A 24,478-nucleotide genomic window follows, 5' to 3' on the forward strand; every position below is an offset into this window, starting at 1 on the left:
GTGGTTGTCATATCAGACAGTGCCGGGCCAGAGCCAGTAGCCTAACAATCTGGAAGGCTCAGCCTTGGCAAAGCCAGGTGTCCACAGCCTTATTCCTATAAGCCTCCACATCCCCCCACTGCCAAGATATTAGAAGGGAGGCAATTAAAATCTCAGCTTTGGAAAGCCTTCTCAAAAGTTCAGATACGACCCCAAGTTTTTAGATGAGAAGACCAGGGCTCAGGGACATTAAGGGACTTGCTCAGGGTCACACAGCCAGAGGTCACACACCTCACCCACAGTAAGGGATGCTTATCTCTCAGCCCCAGCACTCTGGCCCCTGGGAAAGAACAGCAGCGTAGGCAGAGCTGACAAGGAAGGGAAAAGGCAGGACCAGAGATGAGGGAGCGACCAGCGTCTGTGACCAAGAGGCTGGGCTGAGCACAACCAAGGGAGGTTGTGCTAGAAGCCCCTCCCCCCCACACCTAATTATCCGGCCCCCCTGACTTGGTCCCCCAGGCTCTGGTTCCAGCCCATGGCTCTTTTGGCTGGACCACTTCCTACTTCAGGGACTAGAGAGAAGCCAGGAGCCCCAGGGAGTGACTCCTTGTGTGCTGAATTTTCCCAAAGGGCTTGACCCCAGCTGAGTTCTCCCTCTGGAGGGAGTGGAAGGCCACATACGCGTGAGATGTAATCAGATGGGGCAAGAATTCCCTTGGCCAAGGCAGCCTATGAGCCTGGGAGCAGACAAACCAGTAAGGACCACCGTGTGGCCAAGGAGGAGCTTGGCACATTGAGGATGGATCCCACGGCAGCCCGCATCACTCCCTCCAACCCCGCCCTGCCATTCAAGCTCCAGGGCAGAGAGGCAGCCCTCCCCCGGTGTTGGAGGGAGCGGTGGGGGCTGCCCCGTAGAGATCCCCGTGGGATCTCTACTGCCCCCACGCACCTTATAAACAGCGAAGGCCTCGAGCTCCACAGCATACAGGCGGTTGGGGTAAGGTGGATGGAAGTGCAGGCGCATGGCCATGGACTTGAGTGGAGGCACGTCACAGGTGTCTGGGGTCACCCAGAAGGGGCAGTCAGACCTCTGCGTCCAGACCACCGTGATTGTGCCTTTGGTGTGGTTCATCAAGCACAGGGGGACAGGGTAGGGGTTCTTGGGCCCAGGGCAGGCACCAAAATCCACGTCAGTGGGCTCTATGCTGACAGGTGGGGGGAAGATGGCTATGTCGCTGGTACCATCGAAGAAGTACTCAGTCATGGGAGGAATGAGAGGATACTTCAGGGCTGACGCGTCTGCCAGGTCCTGTGCGGGGAGAGACAGGTGAGTGGGGGCCAACTGCCATTCCTCCTGCCACTGCCCCTCATCTGCATGCCCCTTTCATCCCCAACTACTAATGGTGCCCACAGGGCTCTGGGGGAACACGACTTGCCAAGAATTTCTAGAGAAGGGGGCATGAACCTGGGGAGGGGAGCCTGTCTGTAGGGGGCCCAAGACAGTCCATCAAACCTCAGTGGGAATCCTGAGGGCCCCATTCTGATCTTGCTCCAGCTTCTTCTCCCTCAGCAAGATGCCCAGGATGTCAGGAGGGTAGAACGTCAGGCCCCGTGCCAGGTGTGTGCGGTACCAAGCGAGGTGCTGAGGCCTCAGGATGGCTGGCTTGGTGCTGTCCGAGTGGCAGGTCCCAATCAGGTCCAGGAACAGCGGGTCCTGTGACATGTGTCTGTGTAAGGCCAGATTTCAATCCCCGCCGAAAAGGGATGTGACCAGGTGCCAAGTGGTCAGGGCACAATTTGTAGGATCTTGCCCACGGCCCTGAGTTGGGTCCTCACTTCAAGGCTCTCTACTCTGAGTCCAGTCCCCCCTCTCCCCAGCCCATCAGCAGCAGCAGCAGGAGCAGCAGAAAAGCCCTTGACCTGGCTTGGAGTGAACCTTTCTGTGCTGTTAGCCGAGCTCTGGCTCCAAAAGCCAGGCCGGGGCCCTGGTAGAGATGATCCAGGCAGAGGTTCCAGAATACAGGAGAGGGGTCACCAAGCACTGTCTTCATCACTGGGCCGCAGATTGGCTCCTCCAAGGCCCAGGAGAGCCCCTCCTTGCCTCCTCCCCCACTGCTCACCTGGTGGTGAATGAGACAGGCCACTCGCCGAGAGTAGATGATGGGGTGAGTGGGCTGGAAGGTACAGTGCAGGGTCATGCGGGCCTTGCCCACCAGGGTCCCAAAGGCTGGTCTGATGCCGAAGACACTCTCTTGGCAGTCAATGGCAAACTGGAAGTAGGCTGTGCAGTCCGACTTGTTCTCAATCCACAGAGGCTGCTCTGAGGTCTGCCCGAGGTTGACACAGCTGAAGTTGACACAGCGATGTTTCAGGGACACATCAGGACCTGGGTGGAGATGGGGCTCCTGTGAGCAGCCCCATCACCTGGGTGGGGCTGGGCTATCAGCCTCCCAGAGGATGTCTCAGAATGGGTCCCCCTGATGGGAGGTGGCCTTCCTGGAGACTGAAGGCTGGGCTGGAAAGACCCAGAGCCCCAGCAACCTGAGCTGACCTCCAAGTTCACCAGGGGTGAGGGCAGGAACATTATCTCCAGGTGTCCCAAACTGATTCCACACTGAGCCACCAGGGGGCAGCAGACACCCAGGCTGAAGGGCAAGGAGGCATCAGGCCCTTCAAGCAGGCAAGGAACCCTTCCCAATCCTAAACGGGGGCTGCTCCTGGCCCCAGAGGCAGTGCGGCGTCCTAGGGTGGCCAGTACCTCTACAGAAACCAACGACTTTGAGCAGGGTTTGGGAGGCACAGCCAGACGGCATGATGGATAAGTAGTCAGTAGTTCTGACGTCCAAGGTCTCGGGGTGAAAGGACACCGACACTAACTTCTCCCCTCCTGGAGGCACAATGCCATTGGTAGTGGGGCACGAGAAGGTGTGATCTTTGACCAGCATGTCTGGGGCTACTTCGATCCGGAAGGGGGCGCTCACCTGTGGGGCGGTGGGGGGGGGTGGCAGGAAGGGTCAGGTCACAGGGTGAGGCAGCTGTCCTTACCCAAGTGCCCAGCTGAGGGGGTGAGGGCAGCTGAAGTCCAGTCTGTGCCCCACTTGTCAGCTGGAGCATGGAGGCCACCTCTGCCAGGAGGAAGGAAGTGTGCCGGGCGCTGGGACTGCCTGGGGGGCACTCTTTTCTTTCCCAAAGGTACCAGAAAGGCTAGCTGTGGTCCTGGAGGTAGGACCACCTTAGGGCTGCTCTTGGAGTTGCTTTGGGGATGGTCAAGGGATACTCCAGCCCAGCCCCCAGCTGAGATGAAAAGACACCTGTTGCCTGACACATGCGTGTATCAACAGACGTGGGTTATGTGAGGCTTGGGGCCAAAAGTATGGAAAGAGGGCATCTTGTAAAGGGGATGGGTTTTAGGAGCAGCCGGTCCTGTGGTTCTGCCCCCTGCACCCCCATACACACACACAGGACACATACCACTGAAGGGTTATAGAGCTTGATCTGCCTCTCGGCGGTGCGGCCCACAGCGACGGTGCCAAAGTGCAGCACTTTCTGGATGCCTTCAGCATCCTGGTCCTCTGGTCGCTTCTGCTTTATGCTCACCAGCAGCTGGGCGCATTTGGCTGGGGCAGAGATGAGGGAGTCTTGGGAAGAAACCCACCAGGGCCTCTGTGGCCCCAGCGGAACAGTCCCTCGAAGAAGGCAGGTATCCCCAGGGAAACACTGGTCTGCCCCACCAAGGAAGGCAAAGGAAAGGCAAAGCCTGCAGGGCTAGGGGAGGGTGGGAAGCTGGCGGAGGTCCTGTGGAGGACAGGCCAGCGGGGGACGTGGGGGGGCACATTGAGGCTTTGAGACCCAGGAGGGGCAGCAAGTGGGCTCTGGGGACAGGTGAGGGGTCGGGCCTCACCCACAGCCTGCAACTGGATGCTGCTCTTCTGCTTACTGCCCTCTCCATACCAGCATGTGGCCTGAACTTCATAGATGATGGCCAAAAGGGGGTGAAAGGTCACCTTGATGTAGGAAGCCTGGCCTGGCTCCAGCAGCCCCGTGGTGGGCAGTACATGGAATGGGCTGGAGAACTCCCAGGTGAAGAAGGTGGGCAAGTCCCTGGAGGGGGGGGATACAGATCGGAGCCACTGGGCTCATTCTGACCCCTGCCCCTACTTTAGAAAGGCAGAGATGCTGGGCCCCTCTTCTCCTCCTTTCCCCCACCAGCACCCCGGGACGCTCCTCACCGAGCTCACTCTCCCCGCCTCTGAGCCTCAGCTGCTCCCCTCACCCCACATTTTCCAGGCAGAACCAGGCCTCGGCCGTGTCCCCCACAGCACACATGGGCAACTGCAGGGACGGTGGGCAGATCAGACTGTGGCAAGGCAGGGTGGCCCTCAGGTCCACACAGAACATTCCCTCTTCTTTCTCAAACCAGAGCTGGTCCATGTACTCCTTCTGCAATGTGGGGGGTGGGAGGCCGGGGGTGGAGGCAGTCGTTGATGGGTGGTATCTGCATGGTACTCAGGGACCACACATCCCACCCCAGCTCTTGGCCATGCCCCCGACACAGTCACCGAGGGCGGTGTCCGAGGAGGTGTCCTCTAACACGGTCTTGGTCTCAGAGACAGGGGGCCTCTTTTGTATTTGGGGGAATGTTTTGAGAGTAGGAAGAGGCTAAGGAATCTAAGGCTTTCTGGTGGCTAACACAGTAGCACAGATTTTAGCCCCCAACATCCAACTAGGAACTCCCCGTGGTTTCATGAGTTTAGGGTCGGAGCCTCTCCAGGGCTTCCCAAGCTGGAGTTTCTGCTACAGCTGTCAGGATGAGTATGTGTGTGTCCTGGTGGGGAAGCGGGGGGTGCTCCCTGCTGCTCTGCCCTGCTTCCTGTTCCAAGGTCACAGTGCCTATGTCCCTCCCTGCCAGTGCCCTTAAAGTGGCAGACCTTACCTCCTCCAGAGGTCGGAAGATAATGGGGAGTGTGAAGGTTATGCCCGGGCTCAGCAAGATGGGCTGGGGGATGACTGTGAAGAAGAACTTGGTCTTGGGGGACCTGCAGGAGAGAGCCAGGGCTTAAGCACTTTAGGATCAGGGCTCAGAAAACAAGAAAAATCCCCGAGTGCTGAGCTGGGGGGGAACCAAGGCTGAGAACAGAGGGGCCAGGATGCCGATCCAAGCAGAGATGTAGGCAGGGTTGTAGAGCTTCAGCATGGGTCAAAACCATAGACAGTGCAGATTTAAAAAATAGTCACAGAAAGACGATACTGCCAATAACTCTATACCAATCAATGTTAAAGTTTAGGTGACATAAACCCATTTTTAGGAAAGTTTAACTTACCAAAGTGGACTCAAAAATTAGATAATACAAGGGTGCCTGGGTGGCTCAGTGGGTTAAACGTCTGCCTTTGGCTCAGGTCATGATCCCAGGGTCCTGGGATCGAGCCCCGCATCAGGCTCCCTGCTCAGCGGGGAGTCTGCTTTTCCCTTTCTATCTCCCTCTGCCCTTCCCCCCTGCTTGTGCTCCCCCTCTTGCCCCCATCTCTCTCTCTCAAGTGAATAAAAAATCTTTTTTTTTAAAGATTTTATTTATTTATTTGACAGAGAGAGACACAGTGAGAGAGGGAACACAAGCAGGGGGAGTGGGAGAGGGAGAAGCAGGCTTCCCGCCGAGCAGGGAGCCCGATGTGGGGCTCGATCCCAGGACCCCAGGATCATGACCTGAGCCGAAGGCAGACACTTAACAACTGAGCCACCCAGATGCCCTAAATAAAAAATCTTTTAAAAAAAGAATTAGATAATAAATTTTATGGCCACCTCACCTAAAATCATCAAAGCCATTAAATAAGTAGTCAAAAATCTTTCCACAGAGAAAACACTAGGCCGGATGGCTTCACAGCAAGTCCTACCAAACATGTGATAAAAAATAACCTCAGCCTTACCTTCCCAGTAATATAAAATGAGGAAACACTCCCCAAAGTATTCTATGGATCCATCATAATGTTGTTACCAAAATCTGACAGAGGTAGGAGAGGAATGGAAAATTACAGGCCTATCTCTCTCATAAACAAAATGAGAGAGCCCAAAGAATTTAGCAATGTACAGAAAGAATAGTGAATTATGACGAAGTTGAGCTTACTCCAGGAAATACATGGTTGGTTCAACAGAGGAAATCAATGTCCTCCACCAGGTTAACAAATTAAGACAGAAAAAAAAAATCAAATGATCACCTCAATGAAGAAAAATATTAGATAACCTTCAACATATTTGTGAGAAAAACTCTTAACAAACGAGGGATAGAAGGGAATGTCCTTAACCTGATAAAATCTTTAAAAACCCAAGCCAAAACAAAGGCCACAGGAAACATCTAAACCAATGGTGATACACTGGAATTTTTCACGTTGAGATCACAAAGGAAACAAGGATAAACATCAGTGGTGGAGGAGATCATCAGGGAAAGTATGAACTTTTCAACAAATGGCTTGGGGACATTTGGACATTTGTTTGAGGAAAAGAATTATTGGATCCCTACTTGAAACCATTCACATACACACACACACAAATAAAAGAAAACCATTCACAAAAATCAATTCTGCATAGATAAAAGACAAACATGAAAAGCAAAACTATCGTTTTTAGAAGATACTACAGGAGACTGTCTTCATGACCTAGGTAGGGGGAGAGAAGGACTTCCTAAGCAAGATACAAAACAGCACCAACCATAATATAAAAACATTGATACATTTGATTCCTTTGAAATGAAGAACTTCAATTCTTCAAAAGACATGGTAAAGAGAGGAAAAGACAAGTCACAGGTGGGAGAAGATATTTACAAAACATAACTGACAAAGGATTAGTAGCCCTAAGAATTTCTATTAGAGACAGGGGCGCCTGGCACTGGGACTCTTGATCTTGGGGGTTGTGAGTTCGAGGCCTGCATGGGGGTGGAGTTCACTTAAAAAAAAAAACAATCCAATAGAAAAATGAGTACAAACTTGAACACGAATTCCACAGATGAAATGGTCAATAGCACATGAAAGACACTCAGCTGTATCAGTAAGATGGGAAATGCAAATTAGAGCCACAAAAAATTACCATTGTTGGAAAAATTGTAAATTCTGACAATAACAATGGTTGGTAAAAATGCAGAGGTGCGGGAATTCATGCATGGCTGGTGGGAATAGAAATATAAATGAGTACTTTAGAGAACAGTTTGGCTTTATCTATAAAAGGCAAACATGGACACGCTCTAGGTCACAGCAATTCTCCTCCTATGTAGCTACCCTAGGAAAAAGTCCTGTAAGTGAAGATCTATACATGAATGTTGATCACAGTCCCAAAGCAGAAACAACCAAAACATCCCTCAACAGAAGAATGGATGAATATACTACAATATAAGCATCTGTTGGAATATTATACCGTGATGACAAAGAATGAACTATTGTTGCATGCAGATGAGTCTTCCAAATGTAACTTAACAAAAGCCAAGGAATTACAAAAATATACCATACTATTCCACTTATGCCAAGTTTGTAAGAAAGTAAAATTAAACTATATCATTTAGGGATGCAAACATAGGTGATAAATCCATTCAATTGAGAAAAGCAAGGAAATCATTATCATTAAGTCAGGAGAGTGGTTACTTTTATGGTAGAGAAGGTGTTTCAACAGGGGAGTGACACACCATGGGAGAAGGTGAGCTTCAGACACTATTCCACTCGTAATCTGGTCACATGGGCTCCACTTCCAATAATCATTCAAACTGTGCATGTTTTATATAATCTTCTAATTTTATACGATAACTTTATTTTTTTTTAAATGTATTTATTTTAGAGAGAGTGTGGTGGGGAGGGCCAGAAGGAGAAGGAGAGAGAGAATCTCAGACTCCCCGCTGAGCGAGGAGCCGGATGCAAAACTGATCTCACGACCCTGAGATCATGATCTGAGCCAAAACCAAGAGTCGACACTTAACTGACTGAGCCACCCAGGTGCCCCTAATTTTATACGATAATTTTAAAGTTTGTTTTCTAAAGAGTGACGGGGGGGCTTGAGGGCTCAGGGGCTGGGTCTCTGACCCCTGATACTGGTACCTGTATGTCATCTTCTGGGTTTTCAAGGACAGATTTTTCAGAGCCAGGCTCTTGGTGATCTCCTTCCCGAGTGTCCAGCCTTGCCACTGCAGCACCTCGGCCACCTCAATGCCCCAGATGACCCTCTTCTTCACTTTGTCTTGCTTTTTTGAGAAGCACATGCGAGTGTCCGTCAAGCTGGCAGCCTGGAGAAGAAAGGACGCATTAGCGGGGTAAGATTGAAATACCCAGAGAACAGGCAAAAAGCTCCCATCTCCAGAAAGCAAGGAATTGACCCGACCCTTGGTCCCTAAGGGATGGTCTGGAGAGAGAAGATGAGGGGCAGTCAGATATTACCATTTCCGAGGCCACTGCAATGGTTTTCCAACGAGATTCTCCATGACCCCTTCCCTGGAGCCTTCCCTGGACCACTCCATTGGGCACTGAGCAGGCTTAGCTGGTGGGTTCTGTTCCGCAGTGCACCCAAAGATACCAGTCCCCTCAGGTGCTGCCTTTTCCTTTCCTTCCTTCCCATCCTACCCTTTTGCTGCGGAAGCCTCTCCTAGCTGGAGTGGTCTATCCCACGCACTTTGTGAGACCACAAGAATACTCTACCATTCCCTCTCCCAACCCTCAAGTGGCTGGTGGAGCAGAGGAAGGAGTCAATTTGCCTTCAAGAAATCCCCACCCCCTGTCGTGATGTGGGGGCTACTCCAAGCACTGCTCCTGACGATGTAGAGGCGCAGTGTGCCAAAGCTTCCCATCTATAATGGAAAATCCTTCCCAAGCTGATCCCTAGTCCCATCTACCTGAGGAGGGAGGGGGACGGAGGGGGCAAAGCCCAAGTGAAGGGAAAATGAACAAGGTACCTCTTCCTACCACAGTCATTGCAGTGAACATTCCACTCACTGCCATGTTATTTTATCTTTGGCCAAGTATTGCTTCTATATTGTTACTTAACATAAAGAATTATTCATCCACTGGACAAATATTTGTTGACTACGTATCATGAGCCAGACATTGTGCTAGGTGCCAGGACTATAATAGTGAACAAGACAGACACATCTTTCCTGTCTTGGAGCTTATTACACTCTCAGCTTAAATATTTACAGAGAGTATCAGGTGGCCAATATAGTATTTTCTTTCCTGGTTGGCCCATAGAGGAAAGGTGACATGGATGAGCCAGGGTAATTTATGGTAAATATCAGTAGGGACATCAGTCAGGGTCCAATCAGGAAAACAGAAGCCACCATGGGTGTTCAAAACAAGGACTTTAATGCACAACCAAGGCACAGTGAAGTAACCCAGAAGCTAGCGACATCAAGAAGCTGCTACCACGCTAGGTTAGGGGAGGTACTGGGGTTCTCACAGCCCCAAGGCCTGTCTGGTGGGGACTGGAGTCACGGGGAGATGCAGCTGCTGATGGGAATACTGTCACGAAAGTGGGTGAGGGGAGAGAAATGCCCTGGCTCCTCCCTTCCTCCCCACTTTTAATCTCCTCCCAGCTCAGCGCAGAGTGGGTAAGGGCCGTGAGGGAACATGGGGCAAACAGGCCCGGAATGGCACAGATGGAGGGGTGAGGTGACCCCCGGTCCTCAGGAGACACAAGAATGCACACACGACACAGACACACACTGCACCCCACACAGTCCTACCCCACAGTCACACTCCTTGTGTGTGACTCCTCCCCTGCTATGTCAGCCAAGAGCTGCAAAAAAGTCAGCAACATCCACATCTTGGTCAAACACGAGGGGTGAAGCCCAGAAGAACTTTCTGAGGCAAGAGAGAACCCTTGACTACTCTCTCAGCTCTGACTGGCACCTCCCCAGAGTTCTTCACATGCACCCCCACCCCTCACGGCCACTCTTGCTGCTGCCACCACTCCAGGCGGCTTGGTGCTCAGTGTATGCAGGGTCTAGGGTCGGGGTCTGGACAGGGGGAGTCAGGTCTTTCCAGATTCCTAAGCACCCCTGCCGGCCCTGCAGCACCCCGCCCCCCCCCCGGACACGTGCTCACGTGGGCACTGGTGTTGCTGCCGCAGGCACTCAGCACCACACTGCTGCCAGTGACGGTGGGAACGGCCACTGTGCTGGTGCTCAGGCAGGAGCCGGAGTTCATGGTGCAGTCCCTGCTGTCCCTCGTCTTCATCAGGGGGCTTGAGGCTGCCTGGATGAGCATTAGCCACCTGGAACACAAGTCCAAGGGGAGCACTCTGGCTGAGCCAGGAGTTCTGCCAATGTGGAGCTAGGAAGAGACCGGAGGGGACACAAGAGGGACATCAAAGAGAGAGGCTCGTGGAGTAAACTGGCCGTGGCCATCATTATTACAGGGGGGCCCGCTTACCAGCTGTGGCATGGAGGTACGAGGTGGCACCATGAGCAAAAAGCCAGGGTACAAGATCCAGCGCTCTGCCCAGGAGCCTAGAAACTCATCATTCAGGAGAGGGACTCAGGGATGAGGCCCACCCAGCCCTGCCTGCCATGGCCACCCTTTGCATTTCTCAGGAAGCCCCCAGTGAGTGTCACTGAAGCACACGTATTACTTTTATCTGGCTTTTGCTCTCTACTTGTTTCTTCGGAGTGTGTCTTGCCTCCTGTGAGAAGGAGAAGGGGCAACGAAGTGGTAAGTGAGACTGGATGAATCCCGGTCTTTCGGGTTTCCTCTATCGGTATGCAACCTGCAGTCCAGGTTTAAAGTAAGCATTCACTGAAATAATCACTCAATCCAAAGATAAGCGAGTCAACTTCTAGGGCAGAGGGATCCATGGAGAGACTGCAGCTGGAAATTATATGCAAATATATGCAAGGGTTATATGCAAACCATATGCAAAATGTCATATATATGGCGAAGTGTTTTTTTTCCAGGGAAAGTGTCCACAGCTTTCACCAAATACTCAAAAGGGTGTTTGGTCCTGCTCTAGGGAACACACACGGGGCCTAAACTCCCAATCCCCTCTTCCTTTAGGAGATTCCTTCAGCACACACACACCCAGGTGTGGCTACCATATTGGACAGCGTCAATCTAACACCTTTTTGAAATTATGTATATTTTTCAGACTACTCAGTGTCCTTCCCCACCTCTTTGAATAATAATCTCAAAAATAGTAACAACTTTTACTGACATTTATTGAGAACTTATGTGCCAAGCAGTGTTGTAAGGCCTTCTCACGTATTTTATTTTATCATTTTTTAAGATTTTATTTTTAAGTAATCTCTACACCCAACGTGGGGCTCGAACTCACAAACCTGGGGTCAAGAGTCACATGTTCCACCAACTGAGCCAGCCAGGTGCCCCTTATGTATTTTAATCTTTACAACAATTTATGATGATATGTAAGCTGTCTTTTCTTTGGCCTAAAATTACCTCTCTTCCAGGCACCCGGGTGGCTCAGTCGGTTAAGTGACTCTTGATATCAACTCAGGTCTTGATCTCAGGGTTGTTGAGTTCAAGCCCCATGTTGGACTCCACCCGGGCGTGGAACCTACTTAAAAAAAATTACCTCTTTTCAAGTTTGGGGTTCAGCTTTCAACTCCTTATTATAACATATTACACTTTAGTCAATGATTTTATGGTTATCCTTTAAAAATTTATACAATTTCATCAGACACTCCCATCCCCTCCCCACCACCATCCAAAGCAAAAGATTCTGTTGATTCAGTTTTTCCTAATTGGCAACACCTCCAAAACCTCTGGAGAATATCTTAGATTCACTCACTCATTCATTCATTCATTCATTCATTCACTCACAAAGCATTTACTGAGTGCCTGTTGTATGTACAGTGCTAGGCAATGGACAAGACAGGCAAGGCCCCTACCTTCCCCTGTAAAGAGGATATTCAGAAGGAATCAAAGAAATGCCAGCTGGGGAGGCAGGGAGGAGAGTCCCATTACTTTTCGGCTATTGGATGGCTTTGTAGTCCTGCCTGATTCAGTAAAGTCTGTGACCTCAGGGGATTCTATAAATAGCCAATACCTCAGAGTTCTGAAAAAGTCACCAGTCAACACAGGTAGAAGAAATTAGAGACAGTGGGGTAGAAATCTCCTCCAGATCAGGTCTTAGGGCTTAGGGAAGAGAGCGCTGGTCCCGGAGAGCTGCATCTGCTCAGGTTCACTGAGATGGGCAAGTTTCTCCATTTCCTGGAGCCTCAGTCACCTCACCAAATGAAGGTTATCTTATTCCACAAAGTTGATGTGAAGTTGGAATGAAATAGGGGATTTGAAAAAGCCCTAGAGGAACCAATGTTACTGTAATTAACAATCATAACTTCCATACTCGGTTGAGCTACTCTTCCAAAAGACACCCATCTGCAATCACTGTGAAGACACTGGGCAGAGTAGGTGTTGTTTTTAAATCCAATTTTCTAATATTGAGGACTTTAAAAAAATATATCATCAGCTTCCTTTATTTGCCTCTTTTCCAACGTAAACATTCCTAAGATGACCAGTGGGAAAAGTGGCGGGTCGCCGCGTAGTGTGGAGTGGAAAAGAAATTGGTAAAATGAAGTGATAAAAATACTTAAGGTCGTTCCTCTGTTCTCTAGGATATCCCCAGACTGAACTCACCGTAGTCTCAGTCCCACGGGGCTCTCTAAGGGACATGGAAGGGACCCCCGGCCACAATTTCCCAAAGGAGGCGGTCTTCCGGGACAGATACCTTCGGTGGCCACTCGCGCCGTTCCCCTGGTCCTGGGAGCAACTCTCAGAACTCACTCTGCCGCCATGTTGATGTTTCCATAGAGACAGGACGCTCAGGACAAGGTGTCTCCCGGTATCCCAGGACAACGACGGCATCCCGAATGAGTCATGCTCAGAGAAGGCGAAAGCACCGCCCAATTTTAATGCTTACCCTTTTTTAATTCTCTGATTTTCCCTACTAGTAGCCACTGAGCTTCTGCCAGTCGCAACATGCAATGTATAGTCTCCTAGTTGTCGTGACGTCCTCGCAGTCCTTATTTTAGTAGACGACCAAATTCATAGGCGGTTACTCCATGGGCTCGGCACCTGAGTGGGAGCCGTTCCAGTTATTTCCGGCCGCGCGATGGTGACGTAGGGTCAGAATCTCAACCGGAACTTCAATCTGTGATCGCGATTGTTAGCTTGAAAGCACCCCATAGTTATTTTTCACTTGCATATTGCTTTACAACTGGAGTCCTCTGGCAGGTGGCAGAGAAAGTGTCCTATCCGTTTTCTGCCGGCATTACCTCCTCCCTGGCACCAAGCTAACTCTTTTCTAGGGATCTGGAGGTTAATGTATGAAGAAGGCGCTGGTATGCTAATGTGGATTCTTGGAAGCGCATTTGTTGATTTGTCCGCATTTGCTTTGTGGAAAAGGTCTGTAAAATAACAAAAACTCAAGGGAGTAAACTTTAATCTAATTGGCTTTTTAAAATGGATTTATGAACTGGGCAACATCCCATCTACCAAGTAGAGGGGAACTCCAGGGCGTTATGCAAAAGGGAAGGTTTTTATAGACAGGAGGGTGGGACAAGATGTTATTAGCAAAGGAAAAGAAAGGATTATTTCAGGCAAGATGGCCTTCCCTTATGGGGAAGGGCAGGGGCTCTTATTACAGATTGCTTATCTTCTTTTGGGGGTTGGAGAGGCCACCTGTGACGGATGACCTCATTGGTGCTGACCAGAAAATTCCTGTCTGACCCGTTAAGACTACATTTCTGGGGGAGGTTGAAACTTGGCCTAAGTGACACCATTTTGGGCGTGTGGTTTTCTTTGTAACAGCTCTAATTTGGTGAAGACTCCTTAGGTGGGTGAAGCTGAAAGCCTCAAAGTTCATTCTGAGCAATTAAAGATGTTTCACTACCCAGGACGGTGATGGGGGGTGGTGTTACAGGGAGAGACCTTAATGAGTCTAGGAGTAAACCCAGAAAATAAACTCTCATTTTGGGAAAGTTGGCATTTACTTGTGAAAGTAAACAATGGATGGACTAAGGATGACAAAGTGGCCTGAGTTGGCCTGGGAAATCACATGGCCAGAGGCTGGCTGAACTGGAGGGAAGGGGCAGGCCAGGGGGCCCATGAAGTTATGCCAGCACCATTAGGTCTGGAATTTTCTTGGAATCAAGGAATGTGGAACTCAGTGAGCTTTTCACCGGTTTTAATGTTATTCTCAGAATCTGAAACCTGCACTTTGGACATGACAATGTCTATGCTGTTTGTAGTTTCTATAATGATTTCCTTTTTGTTTTCCTCTAAGCTCTTTTTGAAATGGTCAACCTGACTCAGCTGGACCTTAAGGACAGGGAAAGGGGCCTGTTTTTCCATTCTTAGGCTGAAAAGAAATAGGAGCAGTGACTCTGCAGACAGGGCTTGGTTGTGGTCTCAGGAATCCCAGCAAGAACACCCCAAGGAGGTGAGAAAGCTCATGCTAGGAGCCATGTGTCCTTGTGCCTCTTCAGTGAAAGAGTGTCCCTCCACAGCTCTGGTATGCCTAAACCTTGGTGGATTCATTGTCCTCACCCTGTGTGCTCCACTTCAGTGGGGTTCTGGCTGCCTCCTGAGAATCCTGCTGGAGAGCTCTGACCTTGACTGACATAGTGGACTCCCAGGGAGAGGTCCAAGCCGGACTTTGCTCCAAAAGGCAAACAACATGGAAAGGGGTGTGGCAACGGGTTGAGTCTCAGGAGGAGAGAGGAAGCTGAGTTTGCTTTGGAAGTCCCCTTTTCCAGGAGGCCAGAACCCATGGGAAAAAATGGGTGCTAGGCCCTGGTGACTGTATCTTCCATGGACCCAAGAAAGACAACAGGGTGGGTGCTGTTTGGTTCAAGGCTGTGAACGAGGGTGGGTGATGACTCAGGAAATTGATGAGGACCAGGATGTGGGAGAAAAGGAGGAAGGAGGATGGGTAGTAGGCAGACTTGAATCCTTTTGTCTGGAAACCTTGGCTGGAGGTAATAAAGATAAAGCATACACTCAGTAATTTTGGCTTCAGCACACTCAAAAATATCTTTTCTAAGTCTTGCCTCTCTTCCCCCACCAAATAGAATAGAGGGGATTCTGGGCTGGGAAATCTGACCTGAGATTAATCCTGACTGTCACTTATTGACTGTGTGATCTTGAACAAGTCACATGACCTCTCTGAGCCTTAGTTTCCTCAACTGCTATCTGGGGGTAATTATCAAAAGACTCATGTAGCAGGACGCATGGGTGGCTCAGTCGGTTAAGTGTCTGCCTTTGGCTCAGGTCATGGTCTCAGGGTCTTGGGATGGAGTCCCAGGTTTGTCTCCCTGCTCAGCATGGAGTCTGTTTCTCCCTCTCCCTCTGCCTTTCCCCCTCCTCCTGCTCATGCTCTCTCTCTCAAATAAATAAATAAAATCTTAAAAAAAAATGGGACACCTGGGTGGCTCAGTCAGTTAAGCATCTGCCTTCGGCTCAGGTCATGATCCCAGGGTCCTGGGATCAACTCCCACATCAGGCTCCTTGATCAGCGGGGAGCCTGCTTCTCCCTCTGCCTGCCACTCTCCCTGCTTGTGTGCGCTCTCTCTCTGACAAATAAATAAATAAAATCTTTTAAAAAGGCTGGTGTAGCGACAGAGTGATCACAGAGTGATCAGACATGTGAAAAGTATTTTAGGCATGATAGATAATCAATAAAGTTAGATGCATGTGCATGGTCACATGCTAGAAGATGGTCACTCACCAAATGGGAGGTCCTTATAATTAAGCCACTCGGTTTTCTGTGCACCCTCCCTTCTTACCACCTCCTAGCCTCTCTGCTCCACACTAGAGAGGCAGGAAGTTTTTCTTCTCTCCACATCCCGCTCTTTTGTTTCTACAAGAAGGAGCCTGCCTTGGTGCTCTGGGATGGAGAAAGACAAAAGTAGGTACCAGAGTGATTTTCTGTCCAGTTGGCAAGTCAACCCAACTGCAGAACTTGCAAAGTCCCCTCCCGTCTTCCTTCCCTGCAACTCTGACTCCATTTCCAGTGTTGGTACTGAAATCAGGTCTGCATCCAAGATGTACTTAACTTAGGGGAGGGAGATGAGGAGATGAGTCCTCCCACAGAAATTTCTGACCTCTGAAATTAGTGAGGTAAGTTCTTCCAAGCACATTATGCCAGGCTTTAACCCTTTTGTTGTTGGGTCATGGGGAGAGCTGGGAGTAATGGTGAGGGTACAAGGGAGAGCAGCCACAGCAGAGGAGGACTCAGCCAGTGACTATTTCCCAACTGGTACCAAAGTATTTCCAGATTTTAACAACCAGTAGAGCTATAGTGGATAGTACTAGTTGTAAGTGAGACCTGAGGAAAAATCCTACCTCACCAGCTGCTGTATACACAGTTACTTATTTCTAGCCAAAACTTGGTGTCTCCCCCTTGAATTCCCCCTCATTGGTGAAGAATCAGTCACCACGTCTAACTGCTCTTCCTTTCTAGTCTGAGCAGTGCTCCTTCTCTGTGTTAGCTTTCCCAGCTGTCTTCCCCTAGACCATCTCCTCTCTCCAGCTACACGCCTCTCTGGCCAGCACCATGGACAGCTCTGGCTGACCAGCCCATCCCAGGCCATCCCCTTGCCCCCTTGCCTTCTATCCCTACAACGCTGACCCACCCCAGTGTGGAATCCCTGAGGTATGAACTGAATGAGGGTCATCCTTGAAAAGATAGTACAGTGGAGTGATTAAGAACAAGCTCTGGAGTAAAAAAGTTTGGATTTGAGTCCCAACCCCGCCAACAAACTCTCAGTTCTATGATCTTGTTCTTTTGCTTCTATAAGACCCAGTCTGCTCATCTGTAAACAGGGAAAACTAACACCTACCTCAAAGGTTGTGAGGTTTAAGTGTGATAAAAGATTTAAAGAACTTAACACCATGCCTGTCTTATTATATGTTCTAAATAAAGGAAGAACATCATTATTCTGTGACTTTCTATCCTATTTAATTCCTCAAACCCTTTTCCAATCCATTCCTGACCAGGGCTCTCTCTCAAGTAAAAGTATCATTACATGACTGCCAGCTCAGTGCAGCTGCCCTCCTTTGGGTGCAAAAGTTGGCTTGGACTTCAAGGATGGTAAGGGAGCCCACCTTGACTGGTCCATGAGGTTCTGACTTTGTTAGACTTTAAAACTTTGAGTTAGTTTTATTTTTTATTTATTTTTTATTTTATTTAAGATTTTATTTATTTATTTAACAGAGAGACACAGAGAGAGCACAAGTAGGAAAAGCAGCAAGCAGAGGGAGAAGGAGAGGGAGAAGCAGGATCTCCCTGAGCAGGGAGCCCAACATGGGGCTCAATCCCAGGACCCTGGGATCATGACCTGAGCTGAAGGCAGCTGAAGGATCATGACCGACTGAGCCACCCAGGCACCCCGAGTTAGTTTTAGATGTATGGAAGCATCTCAAAAATAGTACAGAGAGTTCTCATAAACCCTTCATGCAGCCTCCCCTTAGGTTAGCATCTCATATGACTATAGAACACTTATCAAAACTAAGAAAATTAACCATGGTACAACACACACTATTAATGAAAGAAGAGAATTTATTTAGATTTCATAAGCTTGTCCACTAACGTCCTTTTCCTATTTCAGTATCCAATTCAGAACCTTACCTGGGGCATTTCCTGAATCTTTCCTTGTCTTTTATGATCATGACTCTCTAAAAGAGTACTGTCAATTATTTTGTAGAATGTTCCTCAATCTTGGGTTTGTTTCGTGTGATTAGAGTAAGGTATGTATTATTGGGAAGCATAATACAGAGGTGATATGCCCTTCTCAGTGCATCATATCAGAGGGCACATGATGTTAGTATGCGTTAATGGTGATGTTAACTTTGGTTACTCGGCAAAAGTAGTGTCAGGATTGTCCACTGTCAACTTGCTACTTTTCCCTCTTTATTAGATTTTGATCATGTCCATCTTTTGCTTGTCTAGGATTAAGAGCTCCCCCAACCCCATAGTATATAATCAGTCACTCCTCACAACCCTGGTGCAGCATCTCTTTCTGCCCACGGGTCCTGTCCCCATGGTTTAAGAAAACCACCATTTTGCACCAAAAAAAAAAAAAGAGTTCCAAACCCAAGAAATATGTCCTCGAAATAACCTTTCTACCCTTACACTCCCAACCACTCCCCTGAGACACACCCAATTCCCTAGTATCTGCCTGGTCACTTTCCCCTCAGTCTTCTTAAGTCAGGCATTTGGAGGCATGTGCAAAAGACAAAGGCAAACATACCTGGAGTTTATAAGGACAACAGGGTGCTTCTAGTCCATTTTCAGGAACCTTCTTTTGAGCCCCTGCAAGTTTCTGTGTGCAGGGGCACTCTGAGAAAACGTGGCCAGCAACTGTTCACAGAAACGTCCAGTCTATCTCTCAGGTCTGGCCTCAACCCTCGAGCACTCTTTTCAAAATCTAGCATTTGGGGTTTTTAAAAGTCTCTAACAGCATTCTTTTCATTTGGCCATGGATGACTCCTTACTACCCACTAGCCCAGATCCATGAGCTTCCCTCCTCCCAGAAGGCTCTTCACTTCTCCAGGAGTTTGCTATCATCAGAGATCCTGCCCCTAAAATGGATACATAACATACTTCTAATCAATTGAGTGTGGAGAGATCTGCTTATCCAATCCTCCCCTTTGTTTTCATCTCTATCTGCCCCTAGTTTATTCCAAATCAGTGTGTCCTCCCATGCTGCTGCTTTAGAAGATTAAGAGCTGGGGCACCTGGCTGGCTTAGTTGGAAGAATATGCAGCTCTTGATCTCAGGGTTGTGAGTTCAAACCCCACGTTGGGTGTAGAGATTACTTAAATAAATAAAAACTTAAAAAAAAAGATTAAGAGGCATCACACCTCCTCCAGCCCACTAGTGACTCCATTTAAAAAAAAAGATTTATGTATTTATTTTAGAGAGAGACAGAGAGAGAGCGCATGTGTGAGTGGGGGGAAGGGCAAAGGGAGAGAGAGAGAATCTCAAGCAGACTCTACACTGAGCCCAGAGCCCAACACAAGTCTTGATCTCAGGACCCATGAGATCATGACCTGAGCCAAAACCAAGAGTAGGACATTTAACCAACTGAGCCACCCAAGCGACCTATGACTCCATTTTTAGAAGCTTTTGTGTAAAAGCATGAAAGACCTTAGAAGATGCTTTTATCCGTCCCCATCCCCTCTTTGCCCTTTGTTCTGGTTACTATTGCCGTGTAAGAAGTCACTCCAAAACTTCAAAGTTCCAAATGCACATTTTATTTTGCTTATGATTTTGTGGGTCAAGAATTCAGGAAGGGCTTGGCCAGGCAATTTTTAGAGTCTGTCATGTAGTTACATTTAGTTGTTGGCCAGGGCTGCCCTCTGAAGCTTCCATTGGGCTGCAGCTTCCAAGATGGTGCTCTCACATGGCTGACAGTTGACACTGGCTGTGGTCTGGGAGCTCCCGCTAGCCTATGGACAGGAACACCTATCTGTAGCTTCTCTAGCTCGACAATCTCAGGGTAGAACCAGGCAGAAGCTATATGGTCTTTTCCAAGGGGAGAGGAGTGTCAAATGATTTGTGGACATATTTTAACCATTGCTACTCCCACCAGCATGGGATCCCCTCACAGCTTCTAGAACATTAGTCCTCCAGGACCACCCTCCCTGATGGGTTCTTAGCCAACCCCGGCCCCATCAGATCTTTTAGGTTGAAGCCGAAATGCCTTCCTCCCATTCCTCTGGGATGGTGACTCATCAGTTCCCACCTCCTTCAGTTTGCTGCTGTAGGGCACCTGGATTCTGATCTGGACTCTGCTACTGTGTGATCTTGGACAGGTAACTTCACTTTTCTGGCTTCAGTTTCTTCTCTGCAAAGTAGGAATTAAGAACAATGTCACTTCATAGGCTGTTAGGATTTTAAAAGATAAGTGAATAGCAGACTTAGCACAGCTGATGCTCCTGATTATGAAAGAAATAACTGGGGGCAAGTCATTTTCCCTCTTGGAGACTTGATTTCTGAAATGGGGATAATTCTCTTAATCCAATTCCCCCATGCGGATGAGAGGGGGTCTTAAATGGACTGCAGGGAGGGCCAGCCCACAAGATGCCCCCTGCATCTATGCCCTGCTGGGGCCCCATGCCATGTGCGTGCAAGGTGGCCAGGGTGTGGCTTGGGGTGGTGCAGCGCACGGGGCGGGCCACTATCTGCCCCACCGGCCTTATCAGATCCGGGCTGGCCACAACTCAGCCCCATGGAACAAAGAGGCTTTGAGAACCAGGCTGGGGTGTGGGACATGGGGCCGAGCCCCATCAGGCACATTCCACCCAGGGGGCAGAGGGCATGGGGTGGGGAAGCCATTGCTGCCAACCCCTATCAGAGAGGTTTCTCTGCACTGGGGGCACCCTTCTGTGTGGGGAGCAGGGCCTGTGCCCTCCCCCAGGGCCCAATGTCCGACTTCTTTGGGGCATTTCCTCTCCAGATCTTCCCACCAGGCCCGCAGCTCCCACCCCTTCCATGGGGCGCAGTGTCCCCCCACCCCCAGCCCAGCTCCCATTTCCCCTCCTGGCCCCTTTAGCCCCAGCCACACCAGTTCCCAGTTCCTGAGCGTGCCCTGCCCCTCTCCCCGCATCTGCTCCCAATAATCTGTCCACCTACCCTTGCCCCAAGCACTCAACCTAGAAGGTGGCAGCGCAAAACCACTTCCAGGAAGCCCCCCGGCCACTGGTGTCATTGAGCTCATCCTGTCCCCACCCCGGTCTAATTGCTCTGCACTTCCTCCTGTGTGACACTGTGGGGGAACTTCTCTCCAAACTTGAATCACAGGTGGGGAATCTGCTGAGCCTAGCAGAGAGGCCCCTGCCGGCCGTCAGGGCCAGAGTCAAGGTTGTACAAGTTGTACATACGGGCTCTAGGCTGGGCAGGCAAGCTGGGGCTGAAATCCAGGTGTGCTGGTACCCCAGTGTGCCCCCTGCACTGGGTTCTCTCCTAAACAGGTTTGCTGGCACCAGGCCAGAAGAGTTGTCTTTTCTAGTTGGATCTCTTTGCAGGGCGGGGAGGGAGGGATTTGCTAAAATTTTTAATGGAGGGGCTCCTATTTCTAGTTCCCACACTAGGGCTGCCCGTGCCAGCAGCAGGCCTGGCTGTCTAAAGGATTGATGCATTCAGCTCAGCCTTTCCCAGCACAGCACGGCAGACTGTCAGAAACCATCCCGAAGGCAGCATCTTCAGGTAAGTGCATCCCACGCAGCTTCGGAAGGGCCGTCCCCAGGGTCATTGGGTCTTTCCAAACCAGAGAGAGGAGCCTCCAAGGACAACCTGGGGGTGGGTACCTGAGCGGGCGCCTCTGCACAGACGAGTAGGAGAGCTGGGGTGTAGTGGCCCGTGTGTTGAGGGCAGTCGGTCCAGGCAGCTCCACAGGCCTCCCAGCCAGATTTCCCACTTTGTCTCCTGTACACCAACACTCCAGGTCTCCCTATGTCCAGTTCTCCCCAGGGACTTGTGGACTCAGGCACAGGTGTTGCAATTTGCCTGGACTGGGCTTGCGGGGCTACTCTGCATCTTCTCCCCATGCACTCCCAATGGGGGGTGGGCAGGCAGAGAGAACAGGAGCCCTGAGGGTCACTCGAACCCAGTTAGACCGGCCTTGGGCAATGAGGAGGGAGGATATCTATATAGAAAGCCCTGGATTTCTCCCCCACAAGTGCAGGCACTAAAGGCTGGAGAAGAGCCAGGGTCAAGGGCTCTGGGCCTGGGGGAGCTGGATCTCATGCTTCAACACCTGAAGTTGACTTGAACCCTTTCCTCAACCTCACTACTCACCCAAACTGGCCTCAAGTCCTGGCCATTCTACTCCTAAACATCTACAGCCCATCACCTTCTTTCTGACCCCATGGCTATCTCTTTAGTCCAGGCCACCAACTTCTCGCCCCCGTAAATGGACTCCCCGCTTCCGCAGCTGCCTTCTCTGATCCATCCTCTACACTGCAGCTGGGCGAGCTTTCTGAAACAATCTAGTCGTGAGCTTCCCCGACTTCAAACCCTCCAGGCCCTCCCCAAGCCCTCAGGTTCAAGTCCAAATGTGTGGCATACAAAGCCCTGTGACATTTGACCCCTGCCTGCCTCTCTGCCTCAGTTTGGCCAAGCCCACATAGCCTCGTGACGCAGGCCTGGAAGTCCCTCCAAGCCCCAGACTCACTCTAGCCCCCATGCTTTTGCATTTACTGTGTCCTCAGCCTGGATCCCTTCCTTTAATGACCTGCCACGCAAAGCCCTCCTTGCCCTACCTGTAGCATCCTCGCCTCCAGGAAGCCCTCCAAGCTCCCAGCCTCCGTGGCACTCCCATAGCCCCCCTGTGAGATGCCAGCCACAGCACTCAGCACACAGCACAGGTGTGTCTCCCCATGCTGCTTCCTCCCACCCAAGAGATCCCCTTGGCAGGGACTACCACTTTCCTTCACGCACAGGACCTAACACAAGAGTATCCAATGAATAACGACCAAACAGGTGAATGCAGCTCACAGTTGTAGACGCCGCAGCCTTGGGGGCTGCACTTGACCCTGAGAGGAGAGGCAGGTATTGGGTCAGTAGCTGCCTGGGCAGCACTGTTGACCCTCCTCTGGGCCTTGGCTTTATAGACACTGGGGCGAAGTGGGTTTAGGTGGGAGGGATTGGGGCCACCATCATATTGTAATGGTGGAAGATGGCAGGCTGTCTCCCCGTGTCTCCTCACTCACAGTCTGCTCAGATCTGCTCCCAGGATTCTTGGAAAAGCCTCAGAGCCCCACGTCCACACCAAGGTTGGTTTTTTAGGGTCTGAATTCAGGTAAGTTTTTTTCTGAATCTTTGCAGCCTTCTCTGTCTGAAGAATGAATTTGTTTCCTGAGGAAGCCCATCTAGAACAGAAAGGTCTGGGGACACCAAATGGCCCTGCGTCCGCAGGACAGAGTGTGCTCAGGCCCAGTAGGAGAGGCAGCTGGACCCCATAGAGGAAAGCCTCTCTCTCTTCCTCCCCCTCCCCCTTCCCTCCCTTTCTCTCTCTCTCTGTGTCTCTCCCCCACCATTAAAGAATGTCTATAAGGGAGAGAATGTACAAACAAATGGACAAGAATATCTTGACCTTGATCTTCTGTTTTTCACTGTAAATGAGTTCATGGACATTCTGGACCCTGTAGGCCTGGTCCATGAGCGTCTGCCATGAGTCCGTTCTAGATGTGCTGACAAAGCTGACAATGCTGAGAATACCCTCCAGAGAGAACCCAAGTTCACCAAGGGAAAAACCTTGTGGTCAAAACTGGGCCCAAAGGCCAGGATGCATGGGTTCGAATCCTGCTTCTGTCCCTTGCTGTGTCATCTCAGACAAGTTACTTAACCTCCCTGTGCTTCTGTGCTCACCTGGAACGTGGTGATATGAAAACATACACCACCTAAGGTTGTTACCAGAATGAATGGCTTCATATAAAGCACTTAGAACAATGCATAGTGACGGTTAGTCTTCACTGAACAACAGCAGTTGTCACTATAGCCTGTGGGGCCTATTTCCTCCCAGATGACGCAGTATCCAGGGCAATGACATTTTCTCCGGAGTTTTCCTCCATGGAGGTGGGGAAAGGGTGAGGTAAGAGTCTGAGCTGTCATCCCTGACATAGTGATCTTTGTAAGCGGGGAGAACGTGGGCAGTGGTGTATTTTAGCAACTGGCTCTCCATGGTCGGGGGAACTCTACTTCAGAGCATACACCAGTTTCCATGGTGTGAATACTCCCGCCATGGCCTATTTCAACTATTTCAACTGGCTTGTGGAACATCTGACAATTTCACAAGTGTACCGCTGGACCTGGGAATCTCAGCTGACCTGTAGTGAGATCAGCTCAGAAAAACCTGCCTTGGGCTAGAGAGACCAAGAGAAAATGAAGAAGGGGGTCACCTTGTCTGGACAACCAACTGGGCCTTTTCTAGACTGAGCAATGTTTCTCCAAGTGCGGTCCATGGACCATCTGCCATGTTTGGTATGTTTGTAAAAATAAGTTCCTGCACCTCGCTCAGCACCTATTAAAGCAGAATCGTTTGAGTGGAGCCAGGAATCATTTTTAAACACGCTGCCCAGGTGATTCTGAGGTTTGAGGCCTGCTAGATTAGGGACCCCTGAGTTATCCCAGAAGTCAGAAGGGGCCACGAGGCAGATGCGAATTCTACAGAATCTTTTCATACCGTGGTCCATTATTCTCACTGAAGGAAGAGAACCCCAGGCCCTGAGAAAGTCTGGAGTAAGCAGAAAAAGCGCCTTGACTAGGCACAGTGAGGTGGTTCTAGATGAGTAAAGTGACCCCGGGCTAGTTACCTCAGTTCTCTCTCTGGTCCAGTAGTCTTTATGGCAAACTTGGAGGTCAGCGTGTGAAAGGCCTTGCCTGGCGCAGAGCCCAGCTCTCTGTGGGGACTTTGCTGGGCTGCTGGGTGAGGAGGGCCTGCAGAGACGATGGGAGCGTGGGAGGTTTTGTCCGGGGAGGAAGGTGAGCACACCTCCGGACAGACCCACCCATGGCTCC

General features: G+C 50.1%; 1 protein-coding gene across 10 annotated transcripts in view; it reads right to left on the reverse strand.

The window, feature by feature from the left end:
• The window catches only part of CFAP65 (cilia and flagella associated protein 65), a 34,052-nt gene extending 21,018 nt beyond the window's left edge, over positions 1 to 13,034 (reverse strand). For 4 of the 10 annotated variants that reach the window (XM_027587985.2, XM_027587983.2, XM_027587992.1 and 1 more), the window contains exons 1-11: positions 12,683 to 12,858; positions 10,045 to 10,213; positions 8,050 to 8,234; positions 4,913 to 5,015; positions 4,253 to 4,419; positions 3,881 to 4,080; positions 3,451 to 3,596; positions 2,738 to 2,960; positions 2,100 to 2,365; positions 1,493 to 1,693; positions 929 to 1,288 (exon numbers count right to left, since the gene is read on the reverse strand). In XM_027587985.2, coding sequence (XP_027443786.2) covers positions 929 to 1,288; positions 1,493 to 1,693; positions 2,100 to 2,365; positions 2,738 to 2,960; positions 3,451 to 3,596; positions 3,881 to 4,080; positions 4,253 to 4,419; positions 4,913 to 5,015; positions 8,050 to 8,234; positions 10,045 to 10,213; positions 12,683 to 12,819 — 2,157 coding nt within the window. In that variant the 5' untranslated portion in view covers positions 12,820 to 12,858. The other 6 variants (XM_027587990.2, XM_027587987.2, XM_027587988.2 and 3 more) reach the window with 6 other exon arrangements.
• Positions 13,035 to 24,478: the final 11,444 nt, after the last annotated feature.

The sequence above is a fragment of the Zalophus californianus genome, chromosome 3, assembly GCF_009762305.2.
Source record: "Zalophus californianus isolate mZalCal1 chromosome 3, mZalCal1.pri.v2, whole genome shotgun sequence".
Lineage (NCBI taxonomy): Eukaryota > Metazoa > Chordata > Mammalia > Carnivora > Otariidae > Zalophus > Zalophus californianus.